Genomic DNA, 26,199 nt, shown 5'->3' with positions numbered 1-26,199 from the left:
AATGAAGTTCCCATAGAAATCACACATTATTTTGTCTTCAGTAGGACTGTGTATGATGTACCGAAGGGGAATGTGGACTGAGGCCAGATTTGGTGCTAGAGGTATGTCTAGGAAAAAGGTACTTTTGCCTGCTATGGAGCAGATATGAGCATAGGCAACACTAAATTACATATCAGAATATGTTTCTTCAATGACAAGCTGCCCAAGGAAGTGGTGACATCACCATCCCTGGAAGTTTTTGGAAAACCATCTAAATGTGTCCCCTGGGGGGCATGGTTCAGTGGTGAGCTTGGCAATGTTAGGTTAACAGTTAGACTCGATTATCTTAGAGGTCCTTTCCAACCTTAATGAAATGGAGATGGACACTGTCCTGTCTCTGGCACCTCCTCACCCAGCACCTCTGCTCCCACCTGAAACTGAACTATATAGACTACCAGTAAAGTAAAAGAAAGATGACAAAAATTAAAAAAATAAAAAAAGGAGAAAAAATACCCCACATTTCAATAATTTCTCCTACATTTCAATCATTCTTCAAGAAATGACAGGGTAAGCTTTAATTCACAATTCATCAGCAAAAAATAGAAAATAATAAAAGAAACTGCTGGTGTCCTCACATGCCAAGTGCTGTCCATCAGACCCTCAGCAGCATGGAAGTATCAACCCCAGGGGACAGCCAGGCAGCCTGCAGACAAGCCTGGGAGGGAGGTGTCCCCAGCACATGTAATACAAAAAAAAAGTCTTTATGTCAAATAAATACTTACTTCCTTATATCCTGTGGCAAAATACAGAGCCAAGAAAATAATTTACAGATAAAAACCCAAATATGTTTGAAGTGGTTTTGAAGATGTTTGAACTCTTTGAGGATACAGGAATTTTGCCTGTTAGGGAGATTGAATTGTGGAGGGGGAAGAATTGGCAAACAGGCTCACTGAGTAGAAATGCAGGCTTATCTACACTTAAGGAGCAGCATAAAGGGATTTTGTACATGCTGCTCTTGAAATAAATGCAAAAAAGCCATTCAGAAATCAAAAGTCACGATTCCTAAAACATACATACATATATATATATACACATATATATATATATATACACATATATAGATACACACAGAGACAGATATATGAGTTGAAATACCTGAGTTAGCATCTGAGTTGAAATTTCAGTATCGAGGGTTTTTTCCCCTAATAGCTGCTCTCCCAGGAGAAGCTCAGAAGAAGGAATGTCCACGCCTGTTCCCCCCTGCCCCATGGGCATCAACAGGACTGATACAGCAAGGGCAGTCACTCAGTTCTGCATTAGACTTAATGTCTAACTGCAGACACAGAGACCAAAGCTTTGTACCTCTGTTCTCCTGCTGCAACCCCAAGTTCCAGACGTAAATCATTTATTCTACAGTGACTGCACCTCAGAAGTTTGCTTTGCTGCAAGGTCTTTCTCTTCACACATCTGAAGAAACAACACTGAGCTGCTCTAAGCAAAGAGATTAATATAAACACACAGCTCATCTTCTGACATTTTCAATCTTTCATACCCCACCAAAGAACCTCAAGCTGTCACTTATCCACCCCATGGACATTTTCTACATGCACATACAGACGTGCTTCGCTCCTGTTCAAAAATCAGTCTATGACTATAGCATCCCACTGGCCTTCCTACCAAAGGGAGCAAACATTCATTTGCTTGGATTCCATAGCAGCAAATCGCTTTCATACAGTAAAAGCAGCAGTCATATCTTCTATAAAACTCCATATAAGCCCATTTTTCACTCAGAGTGAATAAAAATGAAATAAATAAAAAATCACTGCACTCGGCAGGCAATTTAACACATTTAATATTTACTACGATACATCTATCTACTTCAGGTTTTGCTCCAGTGGAACAGCATTTTAGGGTCAGCATCAAATAAGTCTCACTTTTTGTCTTTCTTTTCCTTCTTTCCCCACCTCCTGCCTCCAGCAAGCATTATACAGTTTAAAATGTTAATATTATTATAGGTTACAATTTTAAATTCTAAGTGAAGGCTCATGTATAAAAGATATCGGCAAGAATAATTGGCTTTTCCAAACAAAAGAAATCAGCAATAAAGTGTATTAATCAATGATTATTGAATTCTATGCTCCAGGCTAGTGGTTCCTGTCAGCAGTGGTCCTTCAGAATCAGGTTTTCCTCTTCAGCTTTAATGAACAAGGTTGAAATAATGCACTGAAATGAAATAATGCAGAACTAATCAACTGTCTTTGTTTTTGAAGTCTGAGCAATTTCCTTGAGAACCAAAATGAAATAGAACCACCATGCTTACAAATTCTCTTGGAGGAAACAATACAGAGATACTGATCTCTCAGTTAAAAGATGTTTTATCTCTGTCAGAAATAGGTACAGAGTATCAATACAGACAACAAACACTGGGAAGAAACCATTAGAATTACTATTTTGTTCTACCCACACACAGCACTTTCTTTCAGATTCCCAACTACAGACTTAGATCGAACCTGCACCAATGGGACCACTCACACTAGTGGAGTTACACGCCTGGCACTTGCAGCACCAAGTCTTTGGCTGGCCTAAAGCAAGGCACAGCTGAGACAATACAAAACCTCAAAAAAACCTCCCACTGTCAGCTCTGCAAATCTGCTTGATAAAATAAACACCAAGCAGAAAAAGTGCAATTACTGCAAACAGATTTTTGAGAGCTTTGTTTTCTATGCAGCAGCTATAAACAAACAAATAAATCTCCCCATGCATTTTAAGATGCACAGGAAAACACATTAAAACCCAAAACCAGAACCTCTGACTAAAACAGCTGAATTTGCAGATGCAAAGGCTACTTGAACTTCACTTCCCTTGCTTCTTTCCCAGACAGCTTCCTTTTCACATGTTTTTGACCTAGCCTGAAGTTAAGGCATCCCCAGCAGCCCTGGGTCAAGCCTAAAGGCAGGGCACACGCATCTCGAGCTCTGGACTCTGCTGTCACATTTAATAACTGACCATACCCCTGGCCTTCTGAGCAGCACACACTAGTCTGCTCAAATAAATAAGCAAGCAGAAAGAGCAGCTGGCAGCCAGAACACTAGGAACTTATGCTTTTTAGAAGTAAACCATGTACTGGAGACCAAGAGCAGGCATCTTCCATTTTACATTAAGTAAGATACACACCTTTGGATACACCCTTTCCTGTCTGAGTGTGACTAGAAAGCCTTCCTTGCCTGAGGGTTTAAATGACTGCAGATGGCACAAGTTGACTTTCTCTCCTTTGCAACAATGGTTTTATTTTTATGACGAAACTGCAAGAAAAATCTTTATTAGAATGCACATTCAGGAGGTACTGTGTGCCATTAACCTTATTTTTCAGGTACTTAAAAGGACTTCAGGATACACAAGGAGAAAGGGGTTCCATGGGTGTAATTCAGAAAATACATAAAATTTCCACTTTGGGGAAAAAAAAAAAATCAGGTAAACAGGGTCACTCAACTGCCCAGGGCCCAGCTGAAGAATTAAAGAACTATATGCATCAGCAGAGAGAAAGGGGGTTGGGGGAGGATTTAAAAAAAAAAAAAAAAAGGAAAATCTTCCACAGTTGCACACAGTGGCTGTAGTTAATTCCAGTAAGTGTGTGCTCTCATTTGGATATTATCACCTAACCCTTCTCTCCGCACCATGGTCCTTGTTACTATATTAGACTGCACTGGACAAATTTTCCAGATTCCACAAGCCGAATTTAGAAGCCTATAGACAGATAAACCATTCAATGATCTTCTGGGAAGCACTGATCATTTTCTAACAGTACAATAATCAAGTGAAAAACTCAGGAAAATTCACCTCTTGAACTATTACAGATTTTTAAATATTGCTTGTTTCTTAGAGTCTTTTCAGCTTAATTTTGCAGTGAATTTAAAAAATAACCTGTGACCAAGAAAATATTACCAGTAATTCCAAAAAATTTAAACTATTCATTTTAACTATTTACGGACTAGTTAAAATTAGCATAAGTGATCCTAAGTGGTTAGTAATCACCTTCTGTAGGTTACTCAAAATCAACTTTCATTTTTCTCTTTATTTGAACATGTCCCTATCAGCTGGTTGTAGTTTACATAAAACTAAGGCATAAAGCTGTTGCTATTAACCATCCATTAATCATATGACATAGTTACCAAGTCATCAAGACTTAAAAGACATTTTATCACAAAATAAGAGCTCCTTCACCAAAACTACATTTTCCTTACCTGAAAATCCACCAACATTTTACTAGTGCATGGAATGCCAACATATTAAAGAAGATTCTTGTGTAAGAATTAATTCCAAAAAATTGCTTTCCCAGATTTTTTAAAATTGTCTTAATTGCAATTTTGTGAGAAAGAAGATTTGAGCATTTTCCATATATTAAACCTATTTTCATCCATGGAGCAGTGTGTTACCTTGGCCTGCTCCTCTACTCACACTGATGTAACCTCTTTAATAATTATGCCGTGAGCAACATTTTTGTAAGGGACTTAAACCAACAGCTCATAAACTTCTTTCACTATCTAAAAGGAAGAAAACAACCTATTGTGAATGGACATGTGGCTGTAAAAAGCTCAATTATCTGCACAAGACAAAGGGCCACAAACTCCAGGCTGTAACTAGAACAGCCTTCAACAGTTTTGCTCAGTCTGTGGAAACAATTTGCATGACACAATCTGCCCCATAAAATCCACAGCCTTTCATATTCTTATAAGAACTTGAGTTCAAAGGAGTAGTGAAGAAAAAAAAGATACCAAAAAACCCAAAATAAACTAGAAAGGAGCACTATTTTCTACCCACCCAAGAACAAAACATGAACACTGAATTGCAACACATAAATCAAGTACCAGTTACAAAACAAAACTGTTCAGTGCATTCTCCATCCCTTGTGATATGTTTGGGAGTGGCAGCATTTTAAAGGGAAGGTTGTGCTCTTCCAGCAGACAAACCTTGTCCTCTCTGTTCTCCTGTAGCACTGGGCTGGGTATTCCCTGCCTGCACAAGCCAGCTAAGACACATAACAACTGGGAGAACAGCTGATTGTTTTCAAAACCTATCACACTCATAAATACACTTCCATTTTTGTGAGATGCTTCGTGTAAACCAAAAAAAGCATGGGTAAATCATAATTAAGCTAAGCTTCAGAAAACGTCTCTTTTTTCCTACCAGGGAAACATCTCTTCTTTCCTGCAGAAGTGAATGCCAACAGATTTAGAAGTGCTGGGGATGCCTGTGTAACTCCTCTGCAAATCTGTGAAGCCTAGGTGAAATATGGGTCAAGCTACAGAGGGAGCATTCCAGAGACAACCACAATGGCATTGAATTCATGGGGATTTCAGAGTTCCACCACCACGCTGCACTCTATTTAATTACTGATGGGCAGCTATAACCACCAGCCTGAACAGCTTTGGTTTCTTCACTTCAGATTTCATTGTGGTCTCCTTTTAGCAATGAAAGGGAGCGTAGCATTTTCATGACAAGCCACGTGACATTCTACCACCACACAATGGAAAATCCGCATTCCTGCCTTCCAAACTGTAAATGCCACCAGACGTATTTAGATTTACTGACAACTGACCTGAGCACTGCTGCTGCTGCTGGCAGTGCTCTGCCATAGATCCAGGCTCTCTCCCAACTTTCCTTCAGAAGCATTTTCTCATTTTCCCTAAACTGGGCTGTCAGATGCAATGTCCCTATCAGACAGTGTCGCAAACATCCCTTTTGATTTCCCGGCATTCGGTGCTAATACAGCTGGCACCGCAGCCTGCAGCTACTGCTGTGACTCATCCCTGATGACCACACAACTTAACTGGGCTCCTAAAAATGGGGTGCAGGTAGCAAGTCATAAGGGCTTTAAAGTATTTCCTACTACAACCTACAGAAAGCAAGGCCAAAAAGTGTGTATGCCTCTGTATTTAATATATGTTTGCATAGCATGCATTTTTTACTGCATTCACTTGTAATGCACTGTGAATACTTTCTCTTTTTAATAGAGATGCTACCAGCTGACAGAATAGTGACAGAGTGCATTGTTAAGTGAAGAGTTTTACCCTTCTGGGAGAGGGACAATGTTATCAAAATATAATAGACCTGAGCAGCCACAGAGCTTGTTAAACACACCCAAAGGAAGCATTTACAAACAGACTTGAAAACAATTTACTGAGTTAATACTTCACATCGTTACTGCATACTCTTGATTTCACTTTCTTTTTCAGTTTCATTCAAACAGTATTTCCCCTAGAGCTGTCTTAAATCACTTTTCTCCTTTTTGCTTTCCAAAGTTTGGCTCTTCCCATGGTAATCTTTCCAAAGATAGGTCACCTCAAGTGTCTCTTATCATCTGTTCAAAGTGCCCAGATACAGCCAAAAAATCAGTCTGCTTCCTCCCTCCTTTGTCCCATAGCTGCCCACAGTGCTCCCTCACAGTGTCAGCACAAGGACTGTTACTACAGAATGCACTGAAGTGATACACGTGATCAGATCCTAAGGCCACTCATCAGAATTAACTTCTGCTTCTTAACTTCAAGGAGATTTTGGTTCATTTATAGCAAATATTATATCCATAACATGTTGTTATAAAATTTCCATGGCATGCTAAACCCCAGAACTGTCGGCTCCATGTTCTCTACAGCATGCATGTGCACACATACACAAACCATTAAAAAGGCAAACTGCAAGATCCAGATTTAAGAATTTCTAAACTTGGCCTGCTTTTGCATATGCATCACAACACAATCTTTAATTACCTGATCTACTTATTTCATGAAACCTCATTTCATTTAATGTTCAAAAGAAATTATATTAACTACCTCATGAATTGTTTCAGACCTTGTTTTCCCCTCATTGGTCAAAGTGTAATTCCATACCTTAATTTCCACCCACTATTCAAGACCTTCTCTCTGGTCAGACATTCATTTCTCCCCAAGTTCTTCTGTGGTGCTCATCACTGTAGCATTTGCTAGCTTAGCAAACACTAATTTATTTCCACAGCATATCTGTGAAGGAGAGGAATGATTAACCCGATCTCATAGGCAGAGAACCAGAGTACAGGGAGATTATCATCAAAGGTATGCAAGAATGGAAAGGCTGAAGTCTGAGATGCCTTATGGCTGGATTTTCAGACTACTGAGGCTTATGTAATTTCTGTATATACAAACCAAACCCCCCTTGGCTACAGCAACTGGTGGCAGACATCTGCAAGTTCATGCTCCCAAGTGAGGAAAACGGGAGGTGAGCCCTGATGGGATTTGGTGCAGCCTCTACCACACCAGCACTACAGCAAAACTGAGCAGGTCCTTCATTAAGGACTCTTTAATGAGGGGCCAAATAAAGTTCCGAGAAGCACCCTTAGTTTTGCTGCTTTTTAAATCTGGACTATGAGTCCTCAGAATGCTGATTTGTGTATCATTCCTGGGTTTCAGAGGGTAACTAGAAAACCCCCTGAACAAAATCAGTAGCATTAAGGGGCCTGGGTCATCAGCCGTGCAGTCATCGTCAGCCCCAGTACCCAGTCACAGCACAACCCCTGTGCTTTTCTGCTGAAAAACACTACACAAAATTCCCAATAATTTCTGTACATATGATGAGTACCACCACATTTGTCTTACAGAAATAATAACTATAAAACAGGTGTGTTTATATTCATGATGATGATTAATGACAGCTCCTGTCAAGCCCTGCTAACAAAACACAGCAATCATTCAATAAATGTTTATAATCTCGTCAGCAGGGGACTTATATTGTTTCTTTCTTCGTTCTACTAATTGTTTCAAGTCTTCCACTGGAACTGAAGGCCGATATTAAAACTGACACCTCAGTAGTTGCTTCTATCTCTTTCTTTTAGTTCATAAAACCTGGTATTTCATTCACTTCACAATATCCACAGGGAAAAAACAATCACATCACTACATGTTCATGATGTAAACTGACAAAGCCATGATTAAAACCAAGGACTTACACATCATTTCAGGAAGTAGGAAGCCCAGATCTCTGAATTTCTGTGTCTGAATGTGAACATCATATATTCTAGACACACTAAAACATAAAGGGTACCAAATTCTCTAAAACACTAAGGTACAGCCTTATAACAGTAGCCACTGTAAGAAGAGGAAGAGTTAGAATGTGTAAATTTCTTGAGCAGGGACAATCAGGATCTTTAGTTATTCAGTAAAGAATAGGACTGGAAAGTAAATGAAAGAAAAGTAGCACAGATAAAACGAAAGAAATTGTACACTCAAAATTGCTCGCAGGGAGAAGTGTTTCCACTTCATGCAAAGAATTATATAACTCAGGTCTCATTATTTCGGTGCCTTCAAATAAATAAGTTCTTTTCCCTCAAGTAACTCCAAGGCAATGTTTTACTGTCCATGCTCTGTGCTGCCCCAGGAGCCTAAGGGCCACTTGTAGAAGAGCCACAAAGGGTCATTTTAAAAAGCAATCCTATTACTAACAAACTTAAAACTGGCTGTTGCATGACAGTTTTAAGTAAAAAACAAAACTAGGCTTTTGTGGTCTGTTTCACAAAAAATGAAAATATTTCACCAAAACCAGCACACACCTGCCTGGCAAGAAGAGATGCATTGCTCCAGTCCTGCAGGGAACCCCACAGCCTCAGGTCTTGGTGCCACACTAACAGACTGTATCACACTACTGCAGCACAAAAAACAACACCCATTTATTGTATCTTAATTATATAAACAACAGAATGCAGCTAAAGCTACTATTCAAACAGACTAAACATCTACAAACACAAGTCTCATCCCCAGACTTACACGTTTTAACTAATATAAACCATAAAAGGGGTAAAATAAGATTTTAATATATGCATGTGTCTTATGGGCTTAGAAAACATAAATAACTTCATGGGAGGCTGAAGAGCTGCTAACAGTCTTCTTTTTTTACCTACTCCTACTAGTTTGCTTGTCTATAAAATGAGCATAGTATGTAATTCTTCTCCTCCACTTGGCTTCACCAGAAAGAACACTTTCACTAGCAACCACGATGTACAAGATAGCAGATAAATGGGATCATCTCCAAAACACACACACACCTCATCAAAAATCAAGCAATTCTCTGCAAGAGGATGGATGTCATGAAATATAAAACTACACTAGATGCAATGACCAATTGCTTTAAAAAAACCCAACAATTTTTCAGCAATTTTAACACCTATGCGTGTTAAAGAAGATGAAAAAGCAAGAGAAGCAGCATGTGGGTAGACCCTTACCTAACGACTGTGTGAATGTTACCAAAATTGAAAATATTGCTATTGTCACATGGGAAGTCTTAGCAGTGGAAGCAGAGACAAAATCACTTGCAACCACTTTTGTTTCACTCAGAAAACCCTGAATGGGGAAGTTGACACCGCCTGCCCCAGCAATAAAGCTCAAACACAGCAGCTTCCTTTATCACCAAGGCTGGCTTGCAAACTGACACGGGGCCATAGCCCTGTGATGACAGAGTCTGTCTGGACATGGGCATCACACCCATGATGAACCTGAGGCACTGGGGCTATCCAGATCTCAGGAAAAGAGTGGAAAACAGAAATACTTCTGTAAAACAGAAATACTCAAGACCTGAAGTCAATTAATGAAAATCTCCAGATTCCAATAACCATATAACAGTTATTAAGATGAAAGAAATAAGTTTAAACAAATTTTAGTTGTTTCTTTTAAATATTATTTTTATTGTGTTTTCAAAGCCTGCAATATCCTCTACTCAGGTTACCAAACCTTTTTTTCTTGCAGGCTTCAACAAATACTTTACTTTCTATGAAAGCTGAGATTTTACTGTACTGACGTGACAAGATCTGTGGTAGGTGAAGAACAACCCCCCCCACACATGCACATCCAGTTAACAGCAAACTAGCAACATACAATCATTGTAAAATAAAAAACAGTTGTCCTGCATTCCTCATCCTCAGGATCAATTAACATCTCTACAGCTTGAGCAAGAGGTACTCAATTACCTTGTCACCATGTGACTCATAAAATCATTAACTCTTCTGCAACCCCAATCAAATCTGTGAGATTGCTGCAAACAAGAACTATTTTTACCAACTCCTTGTGCATCCAGCTCCATAGGGCTGTGTGCTATTTTGAGTTCAATTCAATCTGAGTACTTGAACACTGCTCTAAACATCACTTCAAAATGTGACACACATTTCATCCAGTCTGAAATACTTATGACCTCCACAAACTGAAGTATGTACTATTCTTCTGTTATCTAAGTAGAGTAAAAGGAAAAACCTATTAGATATTTGGCTCAATCTTAGTGCCATACATTAAGTTAAGAGTTTATAATTCATAAATCATCAGTCAAGAAACCCTTATTACAGTTGACAGTTTTTGGAGGGGCTTTGCTTTCCTCTTTACAGGATCTTCAACAACAACAATCAGCTAGGGAAATATTTTGACATACGGCTTTGACACATTCTTTTGATTTACATATTAAAGCAAGGAGAAGTTATGTACTTTCCCTAACATATATCACCTTCAAAATTCTCAGTGCTAAACAGATTTAAATTTTTTAGTTCTTGTGTAGTAGATTTTGTGCAGCAGGCTTCATGCCACAACGTCACCCATTATTACTGCATTGCCTCCCAAATAGGTCTTCTCCTTGCAAGAACTCCCTCTTAACAACATAGGTAGGTTGTACTGTTTAAAATTATCAGCACAATAGGTTTTCTTAAAAATTGAAAGCAAACAAATTTGTATCAAGTAGAAGCCCAGTAAACAATCAAGCACCCTACACTGATTGTCTTTAAGAGATAGGCAAGCATGGTGCACCGGGAGAATGCCAATAAGGACAACTCTTGTTTCCTAGTTTTCCACAAGATAGCAGTTCTCTGGTGCTGTAAGGCACAATCACATTTATCATTCTATCTTAAAACAAATGTACGGTTCTTATGATTTATTTCAGCAATGTGGAAATGAAGGAAAAAAGATGCTGACAGTCACTCACATGGTACAGAACAACAAAAATGCATCTAACTTCAGCAGCCCAACAAGGCACAGTTTCACTGCAAAGGTCCCAAACCAGTGGCCAAAACAGCACAAACAGGCAATTTCTGCTCATGGCTGAATTATGCTCATACTGCCACCACATTGCCCTGACAGTGCCACACAAGACCCCAGGCAGAGGCTGTGTGTGGTTCCCTCCTTCCCACCCTCCCTGTGGGTGCCTCTGGGCACATCCTCTTCTCCAGAAGACCACGGCAGACTGGCAGCTCTGATACCTGACAGGCACAGCGGACAAACTCTAAGAAGCTGCAGGGTCCAGCATACACTTTGCACAGGGATTTCTAAGCAGGTGGCTTATTTTGGTTTTGGCAGAGCTGCTGAGTGCCATCACGCAAGTGCCAGCAGAAAAAATCCCCACTTAATTCTCCAGCAGTGGTCCTGGACCTGCAGTGAGAACCAGCCCACTCAATTTACTCACTACTGAAAAGACCAGGTCACAGCAGAGGCTTAGTAAACTGACTCTCCCTCAATAGCAAACATTATTCATCAACTTCAGCTTACAAATGAGTGCTCGCTACCTCTGTAGTGCTTTAAAAATATCCACACAGCCTTCTAAAGACACTCTACAAGGGCTATTGCCACCCTACTCGCTTCTCAACAGTGTTTTAACAAAAGGTTTCCAGCAGTCAGACTGGATTAACTGCATCTGAAATCTCACCAGAGTCTGCAGACAGACCCTCTTTACTTTGAGAGCTTCTGTGCCACTTCAGATGCTTTGTATTGTTCATCAGCAGCAGAGCCAGCAAGAGCTCTCACAGGAACTGACTTTAATACATACATGAGGCTCAGGTTCTAGCAAGGGAGGAATATTGCTTGCATTTCTGGAGTTTAAACATCTTAAGAACGTAACATTTATCACAGCCAAAGGAAAATGAGGTTATGCAAAATACTTACTTCGAAAATGTTCTGAGGCATAATAGTACACATCCTCATAGCCCTCGTGGTAATCCTCCTCTGGCCGGTACTTTTTGCCTTTTCTTCTCCTCGATCTTCGTATCTGCTTGACAAAGCCCAAGAAGCGTTCCATCTCCTCCTCACTCACAGCCCCAGCCGGCAGCCCCCTTCGCCCTCAGCTTCACAAAGAGCTGTCCCAGCATGAATCAACCGCAGGCACCGGAGCAGAGCTGCGGCTCCCACCAGCCGCTCCGCTACCATTAAACAACCCCTCCCTTATCTCAGCTCTGACTAGGAAGCATATTGTTTTCCCTTTTTTTTAAAAAAGGGGTACAAACAGACACACTTTATCAAATCTACTGACTGGAATATTTCAACCTGAAAATAAATACAGGAGGCATACATTGAAGCAAAAGGAGAATTTCAGGATCTCCAGCTATTATTAAGCAGCAGAGGGCAAAGTTGAAAAGACCTGCTTGTCAGCAAGGGGAAGCCTAGCACTGAGAGCTCCCTATCCTGTGTCTCCATCATTTGAAGAGGGGCTGGGAGGCGGGGATAGATGTTAGTCAATGGACTGAACCATATCTCACAGCAAAACAGGTTTCCATTTGCCAGTTAAATGCTGCCCTTCTATGTACCCGGGCAAAGGCTCAGGAGCACGTTTGATTTCATTTGCTGTAAGAACAGGAAACATGCCAATCCATTTCTGGCATCTCATACACTGGATGAATAAAGAGCAAAGTGGTTTAATCCATACACACAGCCCACTCACTGGCAAGTGTGCGCCGAATGCGTTAATTGGAGCAGCAGGGAGAAAGCTCGGCAGCTGTTAAAAAATGACACATATACCCACTGGGCATTAGTGTATTCTAATCACTGCTAGATCTAAACATTAAAAGGCACTCCAGACAGGTCTCCTACAGAGCTGGCCAGGGTATATGGCAATAGGCAAACAAAGGAAGCGACATCACAAGCACACTGTGACAATACTCATTTCAAATCCCAGCAGAGTTCAAAAAACTTTAAAATTAAGGTGCAGCAGAATATCCTTTGCACAGGGTGAGAGAAGCAAAAAGCCTGAAAAGGTGCTGGCTTTTTTCTCTTGCTGCATGCCTGAAATCCACATGCATTCCCTAAGATAAGGCTGGAATTTCATCCGTGTTTCTTATGAAGTTTCCCTCCCGCACAAAAACAAAAGCAGTGACTGCTTGACTGCTAACATGCTGACATCTGTCAGGGGCTTTTCACTGTCCTCAGGTTCCCTAGTCCAGCAGGACTTCTCCTGTCCACTGGCACAAGTCAGGGATCAAGCAGTCACCTCAGTCAAACTATGTGCTGAACATGGTCACTTGCATACAGGCTCCCAAGAGATACCATTTTCCACTTAAGAGCATAAGGAAGTCAGAAAGTCTTCCTGTAAAACAGATTTTACAGGTTCATCGTCTGGAAAAGGGAGAGCATGCAGAGCAGGGATTAGTTTTTGGTGATGCAGACATGTCAGTGAGTCATTCTGCAAAGAGTAAACCAGGGCAATGTTTTCAAAAGACGAAAAGAAGAAGTAAAGCAAAAACCAGGATTGTAACTTACCAATTCTGCTTTTAAGAAGAATGCAGAGATTAATCAGTATTAAGTTGGGATTTTCTAGTTTTGAAACACATGAAAGTTATAAGTAGAGGTCAACTAGACCTGATGCCTGGGGATCCTAAAACACACACACTGAAAGATGGAATTCTTTTGGGCTTGTTCCAGCTTTCCAGGTATTTTAAAACAATATTGTCACAAACCCACGCTCGTTTTATCCGTAAAAGCTCAAAAATCCCTGGATGTTCCTGCCAAGCTCCCCACAGGAATACAGACTCATCCTCCTTGACCTCACCAGCCCTGCTTGCCCGCTGTGAAAATGCAGTCGCTGTCGCTAGCTGATGAACACCCCCAGGGCACCACCAGAACTATTTTTAGTAAAACTTCTATAAGGAGGTTGTGTTTCATTACAAGTCTGGTTTTATCACACAGCTTTCAACTTTCAAATAGTAAAGACCTTAGAGGAGTATTACAGGCATATTACCAAAATTTAAAAAGCCAAAGAAACTTCACCTATGACTTTAGGAAGGGATCACTGTATGTTTTGAAGGCTTCAACTTGCACCTTTCCTGCACTCTGCCACCAAGCAGCAAAAACATTACTGCCACAAAACATGAAAACCAAAGATGTAGCCTACAGCAGAGGCAGGACTCTCTCTTTTCAGAGAGGGAAATGTTGGTTTGTTGCCCCTGTTGAGGATTCTCCCTCCGACAGATGTGAAAAAGGTATTTGTAGGTGTCAGAAACAGTCAAGAAGTCTTGCAGCCACCACTGCTCCATGAAGTTAAATTATTACGTTCAATTAAAAATTACAAAGCTTTTTAACAAGGAGAAAATGTAAAACTTTCTGGCTTTTAAACTGTCTTCTAAATGAAAGCTGAAAACTGGAATAAGCAGACACACTTGGCTTTTAATACAACCTTTTCCACTGCCTCTGTTGCTTAACATAGTGCAGCAGAAGCAGTTTCCCTAGTCCTCAGCAGACCCCAGGGAGACTTCAGACCAATCCATAACAAGGAAAATACAACAAAGAAGCAGATATGGGAGCAGCCAAATGATCTGAAGCAGCAACACAAGCAGCAGGTGCAGGACATCAACTACCTGACCACTGTCTAGAGAGAACCAATAGAGAGAACTGGGCAAATTTTCAGCTTTGGAAAGTATATTATTCCCTTGTGCAATGGGCTTCCCCCTCTCTCTCGTGCTCATGAGGTGCATCACGCAGCTATATGGCTGCTACAGTAAAGCAGAAAATCATGCACCAAATGGTATTACTGGCCAGTGCTCATGGTAATAGCTCCCACCCATGTTGTGCGTAAAGTATGAAGGGCTTGAGGGGGAGCACAAGCTCTCCTCACACATGAAGAGCAGGTTCAAGCTCTGCTGCACTTCACTCTCTCCCACCACCAACTACTCTCTACACAAACCAGGCTCCATCTCCTATGCTGAAGATGCAGAAGCAGGCCTGCAGTTTCTAACACACGAACTGACAATCCTGCCAGCATGTAAATCATACAGCCATTCCCTTTTACAAGAATGCAAACAGCAGACACACAATTTCAGAATTTTTACATATTTAAAAAAAAACAGAGCAAACTAAGCTTTTGATTGGATTTTCTCTGACCTAAAATACTGTGGTATTTGGGGAAATTTAAAGAGAAGGAAATACCTTAACTGAGGACATTGTTGTTATATATTAATACAAATCGGAGCATTAAGTGCTTTACTACACTAGTAAGATTTCTCAAGGAAATTTTTGTTTCATATGCATTACATACCACTGCTACTGTTTGCTGAAAATGCTGGAGACATTCATTAGCTACTCCTCATGCCATACCTGTAAATATTTAATCACAGTCCTACTTTCAAAGGTATACACAGATAACTCAGTTTCATAAACACTGTAGGAAAAAAATAAATAAACAGCTTAACTACTGCTTCCCCCATTGCTCAGGATTCACCCTTCTGCAGCTTCTTGTGGTGAAGAACTCATTTCCTAATGAACATGATTCTTTGAACCTTGAAAAGAAATAAAAAAGCAGAAACTAATAGAGGCATACGGCAGTTTCAGAAAGGTGTATTGATTGGACAGGACAAGCAGAGAAAGAAACAAATACTGTCTTTCAAATTTTTAAAATGCAAAACATCCAAAATGACAATGAGTTTCATCCTTAATGACAAAGAGAATAGGATAATTATGCCCCGAGGGCATAAAATTAGATGTTGGTTTATATTCTGAAGCGGTCTCTGAACTAGAATTTGGAGAATCAATTTTCTGGTGTTTTAAAGCCACAACAGAAAGTTGCAATGTAAATATGTCTGAAGCTCTTTGGCTCATCTTTTCTGCCTACTCCAATCAAAGCAAGCATCCTATTACCATTTCCAAGGGGACTCCTCAGAAGAAGCAAGGATTGTCATGTTGTCTCCAGCATGATTGGCATAACAAAAATTTTGCCAAGTGGCACCAATTAGGTAATATTTGCATACTCCATTCTCATAATTAATTTGTTTACATTAAGGAGAAGCTCCATCAAACTGGATCTCTCTCATGTCAGTGACTCACTGGAAAAGACCTCACAGCAATAATAAAACATACATAAATAAGACAGTCCTTTTTGCAAAGTTGAGCTGAAGCATAAATGCTTTTGCAGCCATGGATAATTTTCTAGAAGACAGATGTCAGCATTTAAGCGTTAACTTGCCTTTATACCCTACCCAGAGCAAAGATTAGGTTTCTCATAATACAAAATATCTGCATTTAACATTTTGTTTCCACAAAATTAGCTATATAGTTATCAAGGTAAACTTTCACAATTTTGTGAAAGTGACATATTTCTTTTCTACAGCACTTTTCCCAGTATTTGGGAAAAGTAGCAGAAAAAACATCTTGGTATCCAAGGATAAGCCACAACAGTAGTAAATATTTAACAAGTATTTCCATTTGAGTGGACTTGCAAACACAATGCTTTGAAACCAGAGCCTGTACATGAAGCAAGACTCTCTAATGTGTTGCATCATAAATACAGAATGGAACAGGCACCAAATATTAATAGTTTGGGGCAGTATTTTGCACTCTGTTAATCAGTATGTTTCATTGTTTAAAAGAAGAATAGTTTAGACAGATGAACCCTCCTACCCTCCTGTATCTCCCTCTGCTTCTCTGGGCAGCCCTAAAAGTCTCCTGCTGGGGGAAGCAATGCCCCTCATTGGGAGGCAACCATGGAAATGGCAGTTGCAGAGATCTACCTGCTTCAGGTTACTCTTGTGGAAAAACCCCACAGAATTATACATGGACAATACAAAAATTAAGATTAATACAAACAGCTCTTGGAGGCTGGCTGAATAGAGGAAACAGGTTTTTTCCCACCTCCCTCAAACCCCTAAGCATAAAAGTACAGCAAGCCTCAAAAGGAAGAAATAATCATTTCTTCTGTTTCTCCTTCAACTGAGGGATGTCTTTGATAACCTGCTATCATTGTTTTTGAAGACCACCAATAACTAACAAAGGAACTATTCCCCTTATTTATCTTACAGTATCATCTTGTCTTTCTAGTTTTTCAAGTGATGTTTGTTCACACGCGACAATTGCTCATGTCAAGGCTGCAATTTTCCACTCTTTGCTCTGAATATCTTGGTACAAAATGTGAGCTTATCAATTTGAAAATTATAAAATGCCTGTAATCAACAATCTATTACACTCTGTAAGAACATATGGCCCACATACACAGAAGCAGAGCTGTGCTCAAAGCCAATACTGTGTGTGAGCAGTAGCTAGCAGCAGCCCACCACCCCCTGGGGTACCACTGCCCCACCCAAAACCCCTCTGTCAAGCCAGATCCCAAACACAAGTTTTTTTCTCTTCCTAAAGACATCTGAAAAGAGCATCACATATGAAGACATGAGACATATGAAATACTGCACTGCATCTCTCTCCCATTTGACAGTTTATATACATGCAGGATAACCAGTGCCCTATTTCTAGATTGTTGCTGCAGGAGAACTGAATGGTGATAAAATACTGCTGATCCACAGTGCTATTTTTAAGATCTAATACTTGTTATACACTGTTAAATTATCAGTTTGCTCTGATTTTAATGCATTACATTCAGTTTCACAAGTCATACATTCTTGTTATTAATTGCTCACACAGAATCATAGACCATTTTTGTCCTCTGCTCCTGAATTAATGCAAGACTTGAGAGTTGGAGTTCAGCTTTTGCATCACCTAGCTGTAAATTAAATTATCTACCAAATCTTTTTCCTCTTTTTTCCTTTTTTTTGCAAGTGAACACACACACATTCTCAGTACTTTGAAATAAATAAAGAACTTGAGTTCTTTATTGTATTTGATCATATATGTTATTTTGTATTAACATCCCCAGTAGTTTTGCTTTTTTGCAAAATTTTCTCACATATAAAAGTGTGCTCATAGATGTGAATGCCAACACAAGGATGAGGATAAAATAGAGCACAAAGGAGAGAGGAAGAAGCTACTTTCATTTAGAGGGAACTGCTTGTGTGTACAATACAAGAACACAGCCTCTCATATATGGAGAACGCCGAGAAATCTTTGTGGCACTGTTTTGAAAGGGTCACTTGTCAAGTTGAATTTCATGCAGAATGTATGCTTCAGGGGAAAAACACTTTTTTTTTCCACTTCAACTCAGCTAAAGCTGTTTGCATACATTCTATATTTTTTTTTCTCATCTTTCTAGCCTATTTGGCTTTAAGTAAGCGGCTAATTAGAAGATACACATACGCATTAACAAATGTTAATTTTACCACCACCAAGGAAATACTGCTCAGGTAAAATTAAGTACAAAAAAACTTTGAATTTCCTTAATATTTTGTGACACCAATAATCATTCTTCAAGAAAAGCTAAGCAGAGAACTATTCCAACCATATGTAAAACCCCTTCAGGGTTAAAGCAGCAGACTGAAATTATAAAATAGTAAAACTAGAACACAGTTCAGTTTTACTATTCAGACTAGGAAAGTCTGAATTAAAGGTGTTCTCATCTTTCTAAAGAAATGTAGCAAATGGCTAGAGGGAACACTACCAAGATTTTGCATCATGTGTCTATTTTATGCACAAAGAATATCTCAAATCAACTATGAAATACATATGAAGAAGGGGTTTAGAATATGGATATGGTTTGGAATATGGATATGGTTTTTACTCCTCCCTGAGTAAAAACAACATTATATTTCCCTGATTTTCAATTTTTCAACAACTGCACATTTCAACTCTGACAATAATTAAAATGCACATAGAACACTGCAAAGATTGAATATTTAATTTATGAAATTACAGCTGGCCAGAACAAAAATACTTAGCTAATACATGAAATGAAGTTCTTAAAACAAAAGCATCAAAATATTTTCTTAGGCTGCAGACCACAGGAGCTATAGCGTGCCATCAAACAAGGTTGCAAAAGGTGGGATTTCACAGTTAATTGACAGTGGAAGACCTCTTTGAATATGTTGTGTGAGATTTCAGTCACAGGAGAATCCACCATTCAACATCTCTTGACATGTAAGAGACTTTTTGCTGTGTTCCCCCTCTTCTATTAACAATATTTAGTTGTGAAGAGCAGTAAAAACCTTGTTGTGTCTCATTATTGAAAACATCTACCTGTTATATATTTTGCATTTCTCTGACGAACCAATTATTGCAACAAGAAACTTCTGTGATTTGTTTAATAAAACTGCAAGAGCAGTTAGAAGTAGTAGAAGACGGGCAACAGGAAAGAAATCTGAAGGGAAAAATACAAAAACTCTGGAGGCAACTATAAAATTGAAATAATGGAGAAGCATCTGTGGGGAAAAAAACCCACAGGCATAAAGGAAGTTGAGCTGTATCTTGAGCTCCATGTTTTATCAGGGTCAAGATGTAGTAAATAAATAAAGATTTTATTGCAGGTGAGCTCTGACAAGAAGAAAATTCTGTTTAACTGTCAAGAAAATACTACAGAGAAATTCCTCATTATGATCACATGAATTTACAATAAAAGACTATGTAAATATATATGCAAATTAAACCATCCATCTGGACTCCACTGCCCTAGAGGCACAGGCTAACCTGATGGTAATGAAGAATCCAGTTGCCCAGATGAATTAACCCTTCTCCTTCTCTCTCAATATCCTCCACATCCAGTTTTAAGTAATTCCTGTTGTCTTTACACAGTCTGAAACTGCAGAGCATACAAAGTAAAAAGAACGGTAAAAAGACCTGAAAGGCAAAAAGGACAACTTCACATGTAACCTCACAGAAATGAGGCCCAAGTACATTTCCATAGCTCTGAAGGATGGAGGTTTCCATCCAGCAGCTCTCAGTAGCAAGGCCCATTGAACATTAGTGTGGTGCTTCATCTCTCTCACGCCAAACAGCAGTTTGGGAAATGAGAGCTGCTGACACCTCTTTATGTATGAGGTTTCACTTCCCTTCTGTCCCCATTCCAAGGGCACAGAACAGGTTCTGCTGTTCAGTTTTTAATTTGTTTCCTAGTTCAAGTCTACCTCTTTCCATCCAGGGGAGCAGAAAAAGTAAAACTTCAAAGATAACAAAAAAGTAGAGAAAATCTGCTTAGTGCTGCTGCTAAGATGTTAACAAAGGAACTACAGACAAAGCCAAAGCACAGACTTCAAAATTGTCTGCTCCGTCCTCCATGAGAACAGCATTCCTGTATTTGAATGTTAAAAGACAAACCAAAGGGAAAAAAAGCATCACATCCCAATCTTCTGAATCTCATTTACTTCTGCTATACAGTTTGACATTTTCTGCTGTAAATTCACTCTTACAATAACAACTTTGCCATATAAAATTGTCAGACTAAATATAATCACTTGTTCAATGTTGCACTCTTTACAGGGTAATAATAAAGGCTGTAACAAATAATTCTGATTTTACTCATAAAGACTATGAGATCTTTGACCTCATCATACATTTCAGAAGCAACAGAATGGTTGAGGTTCCTTCTATTTGAAAGCTGACAGTTCCCAAATGAAAGGTTACTTCGAATTTACATTCTGTGACACTCAGAAGAGGCAAAATATTTTCAAACTTCTCTTTAGAGTTACTTTGTACACCAGGATTTACTTCACTCCTCTTCTGTGGCACTCCTCGTCCATGGTAAATACAAATGCTTTCCATGCTGTTCTCAAGAAGTCATCCCTAACACATCCACTTTACAACACTCGTTAACAATCATTTTCATCCTCACACTCGGCCCTGTGCTCTTCAGTAAGATCCACACCTCCAGGCACTGCTGCTCTCTTGGTATGCAGGTTATGAACTCGCAGCTCCTGGAGTTTTTATACCGTGTTATGTATTTGGTCACATGACTAAAAACGTGCATATCAAGAAATACATACCATTCCTCTTGTAAATTATAAAGTCACAGAAAAGGACTTGTAATTAATCACCCCAAGATTCAAGAGTCCAAGGTACTGAGAGACCTCAGTTTTCACCCACACTAACAAAATGATAAAAGAAAACACTAAGGAAATTTTACACCACAGCAGTTAAATCATTATCAGTTGGTGTGCAAAACTGACACAGCTAAAACTTCACAATCCAAACGATTTCATAACTATTGCAGATATCCCAAGAAACCTTTTCACTCTTCTGGATGCTCAGAATACATCTACAGTTCTAAAAGATGCAAATTCAGACAGGATGTGTCTTTCACAAACTGACTTATAATTACTGTTATTTGGACTACCCCATCATCAATATTTTGCTTAGAAGCACTAAAGCAATTCTGTAGACACACTCACACATTCTCCCTGATTTTATACCATTTTGTGCAGAGTACCACGTGGTATTGACTGACAATTAAGATTCCTTAATAAACTGTTTTGCAATTCTCCTTTCTCTTTATTCTTAGGTCAGAGTTCAATCCCTCAAAAAACAGTGTCTCAGGTATTTACAACTGACCATCCTAACCTCTACTCTTAAGAGTTGTCTTTCCTGCAAATTGCTTCATGCACAACTTGCTCAGGTGTGGATGACACAATTTTTGTACTGCTATGATACAGGATGTCAATCTAGAAATCTTTTAAGAGCTTAACCTCACTCACTGTCCCACTGAGCTGAACATGATGCCTGGCGGTACCAAGGACTATGATAATGAGCAGCTGCTGCATCAGATGCTCCCAGCTGTGCTGGTATTGCCACATCCTAACTTCAGATGCAGTTATGTTTTGCTTAAGAAATACATTTTTAAAAATTATTGTCACACTTATTTGAAGAAAAGTTTACAAAGTGAACTTTCCTGCTGGGCCTAAAGATCACATCCTGGAAGCCAAGAGTGATAACTTGACATTTCATTTTCCAAGAAGTCTAAACAACCACAATAAATTTACAAATGTAGACATGCTGCACTGTTAAATTTCATTTCACGCTTAGTAAGCAAACAATATCCAAGTGTAAGTACTGTCATCCTCTGTCTTTTTAGTTAGAAATCTTGTAGCCAATAAAGGTGTGACCTTGAAATATTCCACAGATGGATGAAGTCACTTTGCTAGCCCCATCATTACACATTTGCAGAATTGCAAAGTTACATCACATTTACAAACTGCATTATCATTAAGAGTCACTAAAAGTGCATTAATGAAACGTGTCTGAACTGTCATGAAAAATTCAATTTTGAAATTAAAAATGCTGAAACAATGAAGAAGCTAATTTATATATGTAGTACTCCTAGATTTACTTTTACTGCCAAAACATAAAAAGTAAACCTGTATGCTATTTTTGCTAATACATTGTCAAAATCAAAAGTTTTCTGTTTAGGAAGCCAGTGAAAACATATGGCCTTGTGTGAGAGGATGATGAAATGTTACAGAACACAGCCATAAATTCATCAGGATTTTTCATGTGGGCTGAATCTACTCAGATGATTTTTTTAAAGGGAAAGCTAAAGGAAAAACTCCAATGCTGTTTCTTCAAGGAATAGCTACTGTTTTCTGATACTCCTACTGCAAGTGATATACTACACCAGTCACTACATGAAACAAACAGATATATCCAATAATATACCTTTTTTAATGATTTAGCTACCTAAAAATATCCTGCCCAGTTACAACACATAATGATTCATTACCACTTCAAATCTTATTGAATACATCAAATCACTTTTTTTTTTTTCAGTCTAATTACCAAATAAGAAGACTAACTGAATAAGAACTGCAAAACTCTGAAAAGGATTTAGGACCTCTAATGAGTTGTAAACTACTGTAAATAAAGAAGTTGAAAAATAAGCATTTTGCATCTTGAAAGAAAAAAGAAAATAAAAGGCAAACAAAAGTTAATTTGAAGTACTGCTTGGTTGCTTCTAAGTATGTTCTTCTTTTTTTGTCTCAAATTATTCCCCTCTGAAAGATCCACCACCTCCACACCACCAACAAATATCCCAATAACTGATGCCCCACAGGGAGAGAGCTACTTTAAAATCAGAAAGACTCTGCAAAGAGTAAAGTCAGGCTGCACACCACCACGTCAAAAACAGACACAGCTTCTATCTAAATTGTACATGGTTTGGTTTTGGATTTAAAATGCAAAATATCTTGGTCAGATTCTCTCTTGGCCATTATGTTGATTTGTTTATATTGATTACTCTTACTTTTAAAAACAACTTCTCTGAATACTGGCATCTACTGAGGCCAGTGGGAAAAACTTCCACTGACTGAAGTGGATGCCCTATGCAAAGGGCATTGATACTTTAGGATTGAACATTGCCCTGTTCAAGCTTGGATGAGGCTCTGAGAAACCTTATCTAGGGGATAACATTCCTGTCCATGGTGGGGGGTTGGTACTACATGATCTTTAAGGTCCCTTCCAACCCAAACCATTCAATGATTTTGTGACTTAGAAGGAAGGGGTTTTGTCAGATTCTGATGTTAAGCTTTGGTGGTTACTTTACAACAACCAAAAGGAAATGGTAGCATGAAAGGACAGTTGGGAATGACCCTGTCTTTAGCAGCCACATCCTTGATTCATCAACTATTACTCGTAAGTCCAAAAGTTGAGACCTGGCAGGTATCTGCAAAACCAAAGCCTGCAAGAGTTGGAGGAAAAAATCCAGGTTACACATCTGGCTTAAAGATATATCAGTTCTTTTACACAATGTATTTGCACACAGAACTGATGCCTGCTACAGTGTCCTTTTTAAAATTTTTTTTGCAAAATGAATGGAAGAATTTCTGTCACTAATTTTGCAAAAAGTCTAACTGTCTGGTTTAGGAAGACTAGTCTATACTCCTTAACAGGGTGTACAGCAGTTGGGTTAAAATCAAGTACCTACTAATGGGAACACATGATTGATTTATGAATATTTATATCCTTTATTTTACCTAGTGTATTCAATAACCTCTTGAAGAAAAGACAAAAAATCATGAATCACTATTAAGCTCATGAAGCAAGGGTTTAAATTCAATTTAATGAGATGGGTTCTATCTGCCAATGCAGTCAATCTTCCCAGAATCCCCCCTGATGCCACTTCCAAGAGGTGAAAGGGAAAACAGTTGATACAATATTAAGTTGGCAGCATTGTTTCTGAAAATACATTGTTGAAGGTATTGTGTGCCTATTGATATATCATAAGGTGCTTTAAAACTAGCTGCTGGACTAAAGTACATGAGAATGTCCACTTGTACTTTAAGTACAACTTGAAAGCAGACAAGATTTAAGTCACAGTCTTGAAAACGTAATTTATAGACGTTCAACTCAAGAGACAAAACGCAAATAAAATTAGACCCTTCCCTACTAACTCCTTGAATTTATCCTTCTCCTTATTTTTCCCCTTTCTATGTACAATATTTTGAAGTCCTATATTGGCAATATTGTTCAGCTGATCAAGTTCAGAATCTTTCGATCTTTGTGCAATGAGACGCTAACCCATAGAGTGAGTTAACATCCACAAAAAATCCGTATTTCTAAACAGAGGGAGGAGAAAATCACAAGAAAACCATAAGACAAGCCATTTACAAAACACAAGGTGAAAAAACATTCCCTATTTCTGTGAGACATCAGGTCATGACTGAGCTAGTAGGACCTGCCCTTGCACTCTGGGTAGAGCACTGCTGACCTGGAGCCAAGCTGACTTTGAGCCAACCACCTCCAAGAAGACCTCACTGCTGCCTTTCAGGAACAAAGGGGCCCATAAGAAAGATGCAGAGAGACTTTTCAGCATGGCCTGTTGCAACAGGACAACAGGCAATGGTTTTAAAAGAGGATCAGTTCAGATTAGATATGTGGAGGAAGCTTTTTTACAATGCTTGTGGTGAAGCACTGGCACAGGCTGCCCAAAGAGGTGGTGGATGCCCTATCCCTGGAAACATTAAAGGCCCACTGGACAGGGCTCTGAGCAATGTTATTTAGTTGAAAATGTTCCTGCCCATGGCAGACATAGGGGCAGGGTGGACTAGATGGCCTTTAAGGTTTCTTTCAACCCAAATTATTCTACGATCACAGTGAATCAGAGAATTACAAAGGGTACCAGCACCTTGAAACAATGAAATTACGCATATGGGTTAATCACTGGCTCATCCTACCAGCATCTTTCCATTTCTCACTCATCCATACTCTTTTGGTCCTGCAATGGCAGTCTGAGCTCAAAGGGCCAAATACCACAACACACAAACTCCAGGAGTTACACATGGACTGACAATTATCCACCAAATGAAAACATTTTTGAGAATTTTTAACACTCTCAGCAAGTTAGTAGATAGTGAATGTGCCAGCAGACAAGAGGCAGATTACTTGAAACAGTATTAAAGTGGCAGCACGGAGTTGCAGGGGGTTGTTTAGAAACAGGGTTATGCTAATGTCTGTGTACATTTGCTTAAAAATTTATGCCAAACTATGCTTAAATTATACAAATAGCCTGACCACAAGTGCAAAAATGCAATATTTGAGCTACGTGAAGACCTTCTTTCAAACTCATGTGTATTTATTTTTAACGGGCACATCAACATCCATTAGGCACAAAGAGAATTAATTTCTTCCCAGTCACAATTATGGCCAATATGAATCAGACTTCCTCCAGTAGTTTCAAAGTGGATCTAAAATAAAGGATCAGTCATCTGTGATTATTTAAACAGCCCATGGCACTTTGATGTAACACATGTGTCTACTGGACAAAATCTCAGCAACTGCTGGTAATTCCACTACATTTGCAGGTGGTAGATTTTCCTCAGTATTGCAACTGGAGATATGGTAGTTGGGCTTGTTCTAATTCTAGAGTCTCTAAGCCACTAGTTGTCATCTTTGAGAACTCATGGAGATACAAGACTTGAAAAGGTCAACTTCAGTCTTAAAGCAGATGGAGGGTGGGAGAGGAAGATCTTTATATGATTTATATTAAATCTCCACTCAAGAAAATACTGAGATTAAAAAATTAAACAGAACATTTAAACAATAAATCAACAAACAACACCTCGGAAAAAAAAAACCAAAAAACGAACAGCCAACCTGGATCTCTCATGATTAAATAATGTCAAATTAGCAGCAAGACAGCAAACCATGTAGACAGAGCACAACAGATGTCATATGTGCTAACTAAATATTCTCACAAGTATGCAATATATGTCACTCTCTTAAAGAAAGTTTGCCTATGTCAGGATGAATGCAAAACTGAAAGCTATACTGAATCCAATCAGAAAGCAAATAATTTGGAAGATGTGGACCCACTGCTACTCAATATTTT

The 26,199-nt window shown here is 39.0% G+C and overlaps 1 protein-coding gene across 10 annotated transcripts in view; it reads right to left on the bottom strand.

Moving 5' to 3' along the window:
• Positions 1–26,199, bottom strand: part of GRIP1 (glutamate receptor interacting protein 1) — a 305,895-nt gene that overhangs the window by 199,203 nt on the left and 80,493 nt on the right. For 2 of the 10 annotated variants that reach the window (XM_026797159.2, XM_026797181.2), the window contains exon 1: positions 11,913–14,001. The exons of 2 other annotated variants lie outside the window; for them this stretch is intronic. In XM_026797159.2, the coding sequence (XP_026652960.2) occupies positions 11,913–12,045 (133 nt within the window). In that variant the 5' untranslated portion in view covers positions 12,046–14,001. Of the gene's footprint in view, positions 1–11,912; positions 14,124–26,199 lie in introns of those variants that run through there. 6 more of the 10 variants (XM_014271211.3, XM_074539770.1, XM_074539768.1 and 3 more) reach the window with 5 other exon arrangements.

Source organism: Zonotrichia albicollis, chromosome 4 (assembly GCF_047830755.1).
Source record: "Zonotrichia albicollis isolate bZonAlb1 chromosome 4, bZonAlb1.hap1, whole genome shotgun sequence".
Classification (NCBI taxonomy): Eukaryota; Metazoa; Chordata; class Aves; order Passeriformes; family Passerellidae; genus Zonotrichia; species Zonotrichia albicollis.
Note: the sequence above shows the minus strand (reverse complement) of the source record. Positions and strands in the feature narration are given on the sequence as shown.